This window comes from Monopterus albus, unplaced genomic scaffold (assembly GCF_001952655.1).
Source record: "Monopterus albus unplaced genomic scaffold, M_albus_1.0 scaffold506.1, whole genome shotgun sequence".
NCBI classification, from domain to species: domain Eukaryota; kingdom Metazoa; phylum Chordata; class Actinopteri; order Synbranchiformes; family Synbranchidae; genus Monopterus; species Monopterus albus.
In genome coordinates, this window is record NW_018128386.1 from 111,205 (window position 1) to 123,051 (window position 11,847).

The 11,847-nt window shown below is 40.0% G+C and overlaps 2 protein-coding genes across 2 annotated transcripts in view; both read right to left on the reverse strand.

Annotated features, from left to right (window-relative positions):
* Positions 1 to 833: 833 nt before the first annotated feature.
* Positions 834 to 5,036, reverse strand: LOC109952859 (extracellular calcium-sensing receptor-like). The gene is made up of 7 exons (XM_020588151.1): positions 4,759 to 5,036; positions 4,141 to 4,435; positions 3,743 to 4,032; positions 3,131 to 3,445; positions 2,362 to 2,381; positions 1,545 to 2,301; positions 834 to 900 (listed from the first exon to the last, which is right to left on the reverse strand). Exons 1-7 carry the CDS (start codon positions 4,815 to 4,817, stop codon positions 834 to 836), a joined length of 1,803 nt encoding a protein of 600 aa, XP_020443807.1. The 5' UTR covers positions 4,818 to 5,036.
* A 2,431-nt stretch (positions 5,037 to 7,467) lies between these two features.
* LOC109952860 (extracellular calcium-sensing receptor-like) overlaps positions 7,468 to 11,847 on the reverse strand; it is an 8,047-nt gene continuing 3,667 nt past the window's right edge. The window contains exon 7 of the mRNA XM_020588152.1: positions 7,468 to 7,774. Coding sequence (XP_020443808.1) covers positions 7,468 to 7,774 — 307 coding nt within the window. The remainder of the gene's footprint in view (positions 7,775 to 11,847) is intronic.

The window sequence follows — 11,847 nt, forward strand, 5'->3', positions numbered from 1 at the left end:
GAAGAGGCAGGTGAGTAGAGCTGGTGCAGGATGGGAGACAACTCACTCAGGCCCCATAATGTCTGGGGTGGTGTGTTTATAGGTCAGAGGGTTTAGGTGGGGTTGTTCTGAGAGCGTGTTCTGTTACTGTGTGGTTGCATTTTGTGTGTATGTTTAGCAGTAAAATGGGAAAAAGACAAGTCCTGGTCTCCCAACCCTTTTTCAGCCAGCAAATGCTACACTGGTGCCAGACGTGGGATCTCTGAGGTAAATGACACCACTTCAAGCTTGCCACCTACCCTGCTTGCAGTGAGAGTCTGCCACAACAGAGCTGCTGATAGAGCCAGTGCTTCACAGTCAACAAACCTGCTGATCCGCACCTCAGGCATGGCACCCCTACTCCACCAAGCCCCAGGGTCAATGGCAATTAGCTGCTCAGCTTGCCCAGAACTGTAGATGACTCCGCTGGCACTGAGTGCTGCAGGACCAGTGAAGAGAAGGAGGAGGCAGTCTGCCAGGCTGCCCATGTGCTGCCATCGCCATCACTGCAGAGGAGACATGCAAGAGACCAGTAGAGCAGAGCAGAGGGGGGTGCAACCGCTGTGGCGAGCTGAGCCATGTTGCATGTCACTGCCTAGCACAGGTGCCCTCGAACCTGGCAGCCAAAGCCTTGTTAAACTAGGGTGGGATAGCGCTAGGAGGGAAACGCCTTCCCCAGATGACTCATTTACCCTCAATATACCAAAGTTGAAGCTTGGCCGCCTGGGCTGGGTACATAGAATATATGTGGACTGTGAAATGAATAGCCTCTGATGCCGGTCCCTGGTGGACATGAGGTCCAACATCTCCCTGGTTCAGCTGGGGAAGCTGCCAGGGATGAGTAGGTCAAGACTGTGGGGATGGAAGACCCTTGAGGTGACTGTTGCTGGCCACACCATGGCACATCAGTTCTGGTTGGCTAACATCCAGGACCCATGCATTATTGGCCTTGATCTGCTGACTAGGTGGGAGGCCGTGATAGTCATGCCCAGGTCCACACTCCACCTGGGTGCCGAAGCAGTGGCAATCCACCAGCTGGCTGGGGAGGGGGTATGAGAAACTGCTGCACCATCAATATCAATGATATGATATCAATATTATAACAACACCAAAAAATATTTAAAATAAAATTTTTCCTGACAGTATTAAATGTGTACATAGTAAACTCAATATTATATGGTGTTATATTGGATATTTCCAAACCTCACAAAGTGTACAAAGACTTTTTGATTTTTTCATTAAGTATTTCTTGGTGTTCTTCTCTGGCAATATGATAAAACACTTTGGCAATCAAACAGATAACATCAAATTATTTGCACTATTATTTATTTTAACTGCAGTCTGATGCAGTAATAATTATTTTAATGACAGTTTTTCACATTTTGGTTGTGAATTTTGACTTTATTTACTTTATTAATAACAATAAAAAATTAAAGGTAAAAACTTTGTGTCAAATGAGCACAACATAAACTCTATAATGCATCTCAAATATTTACAAGTCTCGCAAACTGTACTAGGATACATATTTGTTAATTACATATTTCTTGGTGTTCTTCTCTGGTTTAAACAATATGATAAAACACTTTGGAGCAAATATACACAGTATTAGTCCAAAACTAGAGGCCAGAATAGCAAATATCTCCACAGCCACAGTAAACTTCCCAGGAGAGCTGACATATGCTGGAATAAAAGTGATCCAGACTGCACAGAATATCAGCATGCTGAAGGTGATCAATTTAGCCTCGCTAAACGTGATAAACTTGGCTTCATTAAAGTTATCAGGTAGTTTCCGGGCTAGGACGGCTAACACAAAGCAAAAGACAGCCAGTAGGCCAATGTACCCGAGCACAGCCCAGAACCCAACAGCTGAGCCCAATGCACACTCCAAGATGATGCTGTCTTTGTTTATGCTTAGGTTTTTCATTGGAAAGGGGGGACTAACAACCAACCAGATAGTACATATTAAGACTTGGATAAAGGTGAAAGACACTACAGTCATTCTTTGCTGTGGAGGACCAAACCATTTCATCACATTACTGCCTGGAAGTGTCGCTTTGAAGGCCATTAACACCACTATAGTTTTCCCTAGAACACAAGAGATGCAGAGGACAAAGGTGATCCCAAACGTTGTGTGGCGCAGCATGCAGGACCACTCAGAGGGTGCTCCAATGAAAGTTAATGAACATAAGAAACAGAGAGTCAGGGAGAAGAGCAGCAGGAAGCTCAGCTCAGAGTTGTTGGCCCTGACAATTGGAGATGTTCTGTGTTGAAAGAGATTCGGAGCTGAGATGTGTCAGTGTACGGGTTCTGGAGTTTCTGTACGTCTTCACTTCCATCACACACCCTCCTGTCTGAAGCTGTACCTAAAACATGCAGAGAGAGAGGCAGATTTTTTTTTTTAGCCTCAACAATTATGTTATATTATTATCCTTTCATGTATATTTTTGATTACTGTTTTGTTTTTGTGTTATTAAACCCACCAAATGTGCCTTACAGAAACAATATTATATATTTTTCTAATTTAATTATAAATTATTCTTATTTTACATCAGATTTCAAACCACTGATGCACTGGCTTTTGTGATTTTTTTTTCCTTTTTTGAACCCTTATATGTAACAACTCACATTAACATAAGTCTCAAAAACATTTATAAAAATACATAAAATGTTTAACAACTTCTCATTTAATTAAAAGTTTTAGTTAGTGTAACAGAATAATTTAACCAAATGTAAATATATTTTAATTGATACATTTCTATTTTGGTGGATTACATACTATATACAGTATACACACAGAAGTATACTGTGTGTATACAGTATACTTGTGTGGGCTTCATTGCTAGTATTGTGAAACCACTACACAGTGGTTCACATAAAAACCTTTTCCAGACTGCAGAGTGCCTACTTTTGATCGGAAAGATTATCATATGAATTGAGATACACCATGTGTGCACCTCTTGACTTTGTTCAATATGAATGGATTTTAATAAAAAATCTGTTTAGTCTTGATGCAGGGCTTGAGTTTTCAATACAGAAAGTTGCATTCACACAATAAATAGAACAGCACAACCACAAGGACCCAACTGTGACTCTCACATATGTTTATTTAAACATCAGCTCAACTTTCTCACTTTGTTTCAGCCTGCAGTTGAATGCATCCTCCCAGAACTCAGTCAGAACTGGAGAGGCTGCCACTTTAGTGGGAGAGAGATCCAGCAAGAAGTCTCTCAGACCTGGAATGACAGATTTCTGAATGGCAAACCCCATGGCTCCGGTACAGAAGGTGAACCTCATCATGTCTGGATGAGTTACCCAGGCCTCACTACCTATCCATTGGCGAGGTGGGGAAGGCTCACGAGACAGCTCCTCCAGCAGGATCACCATGTCTACATCTGATGCAAATGCCACAACAACCATAGCTGTTGATCTAGAAAGACATCACAGTGCATTATAATATATTTCAAATACAGTAAGTTTTGTGTATGGCTTCAGATTTTAAATACAAAACACTTAAATAAATAAAATATTTAAATTCTTAGTGAGTTGAATATGTAGTAAAATAGCTGCTATGACTTTAAAAATAATTATTTTCTAAACTTCTACTTCACTAAATCTTGTTGAGGTTTTACATTTATAAACTTGTCCTTGAATAAGGGTTGTGGTTTTGTGTGTAGAAATGCAGTGTCAGCACAGGGAAGACAAGCACAGTCTGAGCTGTAGAAACCTGCGGATAACATCAGCCACTCTCTGGATCCTGCTATGAGGTTGGGTCCGATAGAAAGATTCAGAGTATTCAACACAGATCCCCTCTTTGTGTGCTGCATCCAGGAAAGACGCCATACCATTATTCCCATAGTCTGAATCTGACCGGACAGCACCTATCCAAGTCCATCCAAAGTGTTTCACCAGCTTGGCCAGTGCAGCAGCTTGGAACTGATCACTGGGGATTGTTCTGAAGAAGCTCGGGTACTGATGCTTATCAGATAGGCATGCACAAGTGGCAAAGTGACTCACCTGAAGGAATTCAGTGAGATCATTTTGTAAGTGAAATAATTTTGTAAGGGGGCAGTCAAAGCATGGGCATATTTTAAACACATTTTGCCAGTGATTCAAAATATTTACCTGGGGAATATTAAAGGTTCCCATAATGTGTGAAATGCAAATGGATAATGTGGACCCAGATTCACCAACAATAGCCATCACCATACCAGATTTAGAACATGTGTTACCAGTATAAAACACAGGGTCTGGGCCATTAGCAAGCAGAAATGCCACATTCACTGCCATGGACACTGCACCGCATGAGTCATGGATTTGATAACCGAGCCTGATGTCTGGCAGTAGCTTCGTACTGTTGTTAATCTCCTCAATGGCAAAGACCATTGCACGTGAGAAGCGCAGTTCACGAGAGTCAATTCTGCATACAGATTCTCATGTTACAGTTTAAATGCACACTGCATATAAGGACAATTTATTAATTTAACAGAAAACAGACAATGAAGGAGAATTGCACTTTCTAGAAGCCTAATGGAAAATATCTAATAGCTGCACTGCATCTGTAAGCACCAAAATTCACAACACAGCTATATTTTCAGTTAAGAAAAGAAAAATATTTTTTTATATAACCAGCCTCCTATATTTGTGAATATACCTGCAATTTTTGACCTGATCATACAAATATAAACATTTTTGTCCCACACAGTCACATCCTTTTATCCTCCTCTTCCCCCTCTTACTTACTTCTCTGTGCACTGCAATGACTCAGGCCTGGTGGTGTAGTTATGCGTCACTGCAGACATGTAATGGTGAATGGAGAAAACACCCCCAATAACATAGTCACCATCCACTGAAAATACAGGTAGGCAAGCAGTACCCTGCAGCTCACACTTCACAGATGAAGCCTCAGTACTGACCACAGCACCAGCCTGAACCTCTGTACACCCAGCACTTTTTTTCAAACCATCCCCACAAATATTCAAGGCCAGAGCTGAGTTCAGCTCAAATAAACCCAGAGCCAATCTCAGACCAACAAAGAGAGAAACAATGTCCATTCTTCAAGTGCATAAGTGGGTTTTCAATGATTTATAATGTTTCAGACAAGTGCTTCCCTCCTTCAACTGTACGTCAGCTTATTAGACATTAGAGGGGATGCCCTTAATTTGTGCACTGTAAAAAAAAAAAGTCATAAAAACATTTAAAAATCTGGCAGCAAAGTTCTCATACAATTTCTGTTAAATTACGGTAAAATGCTACATTTTATTCTACCATAAAATGTTGGATATTCCTAATATGTAGGTGTACACCCTGTAGTTTTACAGTCTAATTTTGGTACACTTCTATTCTCCCAATTTAAAAAAAATTGCAAAAAGTAGCAAGGAAATGCTCTATTTAAAAAAACTTTGATTTTCTGCAATTTGAATATTGATTATCCTCTAAAATATAGTAAACTATTTACATTTACACTACCCTCTTTTTAACAATAGGTAAAGTGGTAGGGTGTTGTATATGTTTATCTTTTAAACACAGCAGGTAACGGTTAAAGCAACAATACATGGCAGTTTGTCTCCCCCTGCAGTTGCTGGCCCTGCATTGGGTCGGGTACCTGATAGGTACCAACAAAACATGATGCAGAACGGGTAAAAAAAAAAATTAATAATTTTGTGGGTACAAGCATGGGTAAAAAATTAACTAAATGCAGCAGGCAGGTAGTGAGTGAAAGTGAGTGTTCTGAAAGTTTAAAATTCATTGAATAACATATGTTGGTTAATATATTGATTAGAACACAGTTTAAAACATACTTAATAATGTAATTTTCATGACAACAGCAAAGTAAGAATTTCACTGTACAGGGAAATTCATTTCCTAACTGTGCATATGACAGGAATTTGTCTCAGCATGTGTGTAAGAATCATAAAATACTGAGCTAAATTGGGTACTGGGCACGCAATAGTGGTGTAGTGCCCACAAGTAGATATTTTGAGAGATGTTTTATCCCGTGGAACTCTGGATATTCAGAATTATCAAACTAACTTTGATTCCAGGTGTTTAGAAGCAGAAAAAGAGACCTTGCCTTGCCCCCAGGACTCTTCTGTCTCCAGAGATCATAACCCCACTTTTTCTCATAACTTTGCTGCAGTAGGATACACATCTTGGACTCACATCTCTGACCTTAGACAATAAGTTTCAATTAATTCAAACAAGTCCAAGACCCTTGCTTCCCTTATCTGATTCCTTCTCAAGAAAACTCAGACACTGGAACTTCTCTGCCCCCACACCGAAATGTGGATGTTGACCATAAAACTTAACTTAATAAGGAGCCTAGTTATGAAGGCTCACCAGCGCATCTTCTTCCTGAGGACTCTGAAGAACCACCTGTCTTCAGCCATCCTGGTGAACTTCTACCGCCGTGCCATCAAGAGCATTCTGACCAGCTGTATCACAGTCTGGTATGAGATCTGCTCCGTCTCCAACTGCAAGGTGCTGCAGCAGGTGAAGAAAACCGCCCAACGCATCACAGAAACTCCACTTCCAGCCATTGAGGGTGTCCTCAGGGAACGCTGTCTCCGACATGCTCGCAACATTTTCAAGGACTCCTCTCACCCTGCTCACAAACTGTTTGACCTCCTGCCCTCTGGGAGGCACTTCAGGAGCCTCTGGACCAAGACCAGTATACTCAGGAGCAGCTTCTTCCCCACAGCTGTCTTCTTACTGAACTCTGTCCCCCATTGACCCCCACTGCCTTCCTCTATACCACTACACACACCTCATCCTTTCTCATTTCTCCTCCTGGGACAAATGCAATAGTGATTGGTTAATTTGTACATACTCAGAATACTGCTGTTATTCATTTGCACACTGTACTGTACACATGCAGATACTGTATATTTATCTTTGCACTATTTACATTGATTGAACTGGTAACTCATTCATTCATTCATTTTCTACCGCTTAGTCCCTGAACGGGGTCACGGGTGGGGCCGGAGCCAATGCCGGCCGGCAATCGGGCGAAGGCAGGGTACACCCTGGACAGGTCGCCAATCCATCGCAGGGCTAACACATAGACAAACAACCACACATACACGCACGCACTCCTATGGGCAATTTAGAGACACCAATCAACCTAAGCTGCACGTCTTTGGTCAGTGGGAGGAAGCCGGAGCACCCGGAGAGAACCCACGCAAGCACGGGGAGAACATGCAAACTCCACACAGAAAGGTCCCAGGTGGGGCCCGAACCCAGAACCTTCTCGCTGTGAGGCAACGGCGCTAACCACTGTGCCACCATGCTGCCCTGGTAACTTCATGCTTCCAGAAATCAATGTCCTTAGTCTGCTTGTCTACATCAAACTGTTTGCGGGCTTTTTTGTGCATCATCTTTAGAAGAGGCTTTCTTCTGGAATGACAGCCTTGCAGACCAATTTGATGCAGTGTGTGGCGTATGGTCTGAGCACTAACAGGCTGACCCCCCCACCCCTTCAACCTTTGCAGCAATGTTGGCAGCACTCATACGTCTATTTCCCAAAGCCAACCTCTGGATATGATGCTGAGCACAGGCACTCAACTTCTTTGGTCGACCATGGCGAGGCCTGTTCTGAGTGGAACCTGTCCTGTTAAAACGCTGTATGGTTTTGGCCACCGTGTTGCAGCTCAGTTTCAGGGTCTTGGCAATCTTCTTATAGCCTAGGCCATCTTTATGCAGAGCAACAATTCGTTTTTTCAGATCCTCAGAGTTAATTGCCATGAGATGCCATGATGAACTTCCAGTGACCAGTATGAGAGAGTGAGAGTGATAACACCAAATTTAACACACCTGCTCCCCCTTCACACCTGAGACCTTGTACCACTAATGAGTCTCATGACACCAGGGAGGGAAAACGGCTACTTGGGCCCCATTTGGCCATTATCACTTAGGGGTGGACTCACTTTTGTTTCCAGCAGTTTAGACATTAATGGCTGTGTGTTGTGTTATTTTGAGGGGACAGCACATTTACATTGTTATACAAGCTGTAGACTCACTACTTTACATTATAGCCAAGTGTCATTTCTTCAGTGTTGTCACATGAAAAGATATAGTTAAATATTTACAAAATGTGAGGGGTGTACTCACTTCTGTGATATACTGTATCTACAAGGAAATTAGAAATGTTTAGTTAAACAGATAAATGATTCCTGAACTTGTTTAAATGAAATGTTTCAGTGAGGTGATTTAAATTTACAGTACATGCTGTCTTTTAGATTTCTCAAACCTAACCATCATAAAAAGATTACTTTCAAATTAACCTCAAACCTCTAACTTAGGATATGGCTCCAAACAATAAGTGTTTTTGATTCTTATTTTGCTTATGCCTTTTTTCAAAGTTAACCTTTGTTTCTCTCCACAAAATTGTATTGTCTTGTGCTTGTCCCTTGTGAAATCATGATGCTTAGGTTTTGTGTCTAAAGAGGAGTTATTCCACATTCCTGTCACATAAATATGTATTTCAAATATGTCAGCTGTGGTGGAGAAAAAGTATAAACTGCATAAACTGGCATAAGACATACTAATTTATAAAACATGCTTAAAAGATTAATCTCTCATTCAGTCACTTGTAGATTGGTCATGAACCTTTTATGGTGCAATCTTAAATTACCAATAGCTGGTGACTCCCAACCAATCAGGTGAAGCCAAGTATCAAGCTAGTGCATGCCTACACCAGTTACTACTGCTCCTTGCTCAGAACAGTCATTCAGAGAACAGAATGAAGAAAGTCTGAGCCTCCCTAAGTGTGTGTCTCTCATCTGCATATTTTTGTGTTTTTTGTATTCAGTTCATTTTTATTTAGATTGCCTGCTCACATTGACAAAAGAAGTGTTCTTCTTGTCTGTTTAGCAATGTATAGTGATTTTTTTTAATCTAATCCTGTCAACCATCAGGAAGCGGCCTGAAGCATTGAGTGCCATTTTTGAATAGCTCTGGTCTAGGTCAAAAGAAACCTTTTGTAGCAAAGTCGAAAGTAGTTTGAAGTAAGCTGAACTGTTTGTGAAACTCCAGAGACACTATCAGAATGACCCCGCAATGATCAGTTTAAATATGTTTTTTTGGTGAGACATCTCTAAACTGCCAAACAATAAAATGGACCCCAGTCAAAACCAGCATCTAAGCAGAGCCATGACTTCAGACTGCCAGCTCATTATGAGGCAGCTTCACTCCAAAGAGGAAGAACAGCTTCTGCATCACAATTCTAAATGGCTTTCGGTGTCTTCGGACCCCCACAAACCTCTACTCTGGCCCAAAGGCTTTGGGAAGATGGCTTCCCCGATCACCCACATGGAATTTCCAGAGCTAATGGCTAACTCCTATTAACAGCTAAGTGACATCATGGGCTAACAGCTGATGTCTCTTAAAATCACAGTCTTCCAAATTTATCATTTAAACCATGAGGTTTAGATCTCAGTCTGGCATGATTTTAGATAACTAACTTAACCAACGTTAAGAACAGACCATTCAGTCATCCGTTAATGTTGCAATGTACCATGTGAATTATATGCTTCACCCTGATCATTTTCCCTGTGTACATATTGTAAATAAATTTATTTAACTTATAAGTGCCTTCATTGTCATCTTTATGTGTCTTTATTTCCAGTAAAGTAGGACAATGAACTGTCAGAGTTCACTGCTTTCAGACTGAGTCCGAATTGATTATCCAGAATTACCAATGAGACTGAATTAATTACTGTTATTGATAACATCATTGATAGTGTGATTGCAGAATTGATTATCCAGAATTACCAATGAGACTGAATTAATTACTGTTATTGATAACATCATTGATAGTGTGATTGCACTCAAACTGTCTGGTGCCCAAGTCCAATAAGGTATTGAAAATTAAATGCAAATGTCCGTGTTCATAAGTGTAGTCATATCTGCAACAGCAGAGATGCCAATCACCTTATTAGACATCAGTTTACCATCAAAATTACTTTAAAACTGTTATTCAAATGTAAAAAAAAGTCAGATATTCTTATTAACCTGTAAATTCTTTGTTATTTCACAGCATTTTGCAGTAGATTTATTATAAATTATGATGCTTATAGAGGATTTAACATGCTTTATTAGTTTACCTGAATGTTAAGTAGTTATTTTTAAGTAAGAATATATAATAATTGCATACTTGAATTTTACAATATTCAACGGCCAAATTTCATCATTGTTGCTGTTAAGCTATAAAGACAATACCCAGTACAACAAAAGTTTAACAAGAATACATGCTTTGAATGTGTTCTATTTTCAACTTACATCAGCACAGACTAATTGGAAGCAAAAACATTGATGCTGAGAATCATTACAAAAATGGCTTGAATGATTCTGAGATCCAAATGAACAATATTACAGTTCCAACGTTGAGGTGATTCACTCAGAGTTAAGCGTATGTGACAAGTATAAATACCATCATCAATGGAGTTCCAATACTGTATTTCATATTGCAACTGGTAAATAAAGAGCAGAGCCACAATTTTAATACACAGGACCTGCGAATCATGTGACATTAATGCACAGGTATTAACATAAAAAAGAAAGAAGGGAACAGTTAAATTTCATTTGGTCATTTTTTAACAAGATAGGATGGATGATAAAGTGCTGGAATCTTACTGTTTGTTTATATATTTATTCTAATGGAAACAAAATGATGCTGGCAGAGAAAGATGCAATCAAATACATAACACATCAGATTATTTGCACTATTATTTATTTTAACCTCAGTCTGATGCAGTAATAATTATTTTGGTGAGTTGCTCAGTTTTTACATTTTTGTTGTAAATTTTAACTTGATTTACTTTATCAAAAACAATAAAAAATTTAACGTAAAAACTATGATTGTGTTAAATGAACACAATATAACCTCTATACTGCATCTCAAATATCTACAAATCTCACAAACTGTACTGGAATACATTTCTCTTCATTACATGTTTCTTGGTGTTATTCTCTGTCTTAAACAATATGATAAAACATCACCATATGAAGAACTGTCATTCTACTTATAAGCATTACCAAATCTAAACATTCAATAGCAAATTACCACTACAGCCTGTTCTCCCCATGCTTGTGTGGGTTCTCTCCGGCTTCCTCCCAGGGTACAAAGACATGCTGTATACAGTAGGTTGATTGGTGTCTCTAAATTGCCCATAGGAGTGATTGTGTGTGTGAGTGGTTGTTTGTCTGTGTGTTGGCCCTGCGATGGACTGGCGACCTGTCCAAGGTGTACCCCGCCTCTCGCCTGCAGCTGGCTGGGATTGGCTCCAGTCCCCCGTGACCCCATTTCGGACTAATTGGTATAGAAAATAGATGGATGGATGGATTACCGCTACATGTGGTAAATAAAATAAAATATTTATTATAAAAATTTTGAGGACTGTTAAATGTGCACAGCAAAAGCTCTATATTGTATTTTACCAATTTAAATTATTACCAAATCTTAGAAAACATATTAGGATATATTTTTATTCATTAGGTGTTTCTTGGTGTTCTTCTCTGGTTTAAACAATATGATAAAACACTTTGGAGCAAATATACACAGTATTAGTCCAAAACTAGAGGCCAGAATAGCAAATATCTCCACAGCCACAGTAAACTTCCCAGGAGAGCTGACATATGCTGGGATAAAAGTGATCCAGACTGCACAGAATATCAACATGCTGAACGTGATAAACTTGGCTTCATTGAAGTTATCAGGTAGTTTCCGGGCTAGGACGGCTAACACAAAGCAAAAGACAGCCAGTAGGCCAATGTACCCGAGCACAACCCAGAACCCAACAGCTGAGCCCAATGCACACTCCAGGATGATTCTGT

Coding starts and splice junctions, on each gene's coding strand:
- LOC109952859 (XM_020588151.1), bottom strand. CDS start 4,817: ATGTCTGCAGTGACGCATAACTACACCACCAGGCCTGAGTCATTGCAG. Junction 2,382..3,130: donor AGTGAGAAAGTTGAGCTGAT/GTTTAAATAAAC, acceptor TGCATGTTTTAG/GTACAGCTTCAGACAGGAGG. Junction 901..1,544: donor AAGAAATATGTAATTAACAA/ATATGTATCCTA, acceptor GTGGCCAGCAAC/AGTCACCTCAAGGGTCTTCC.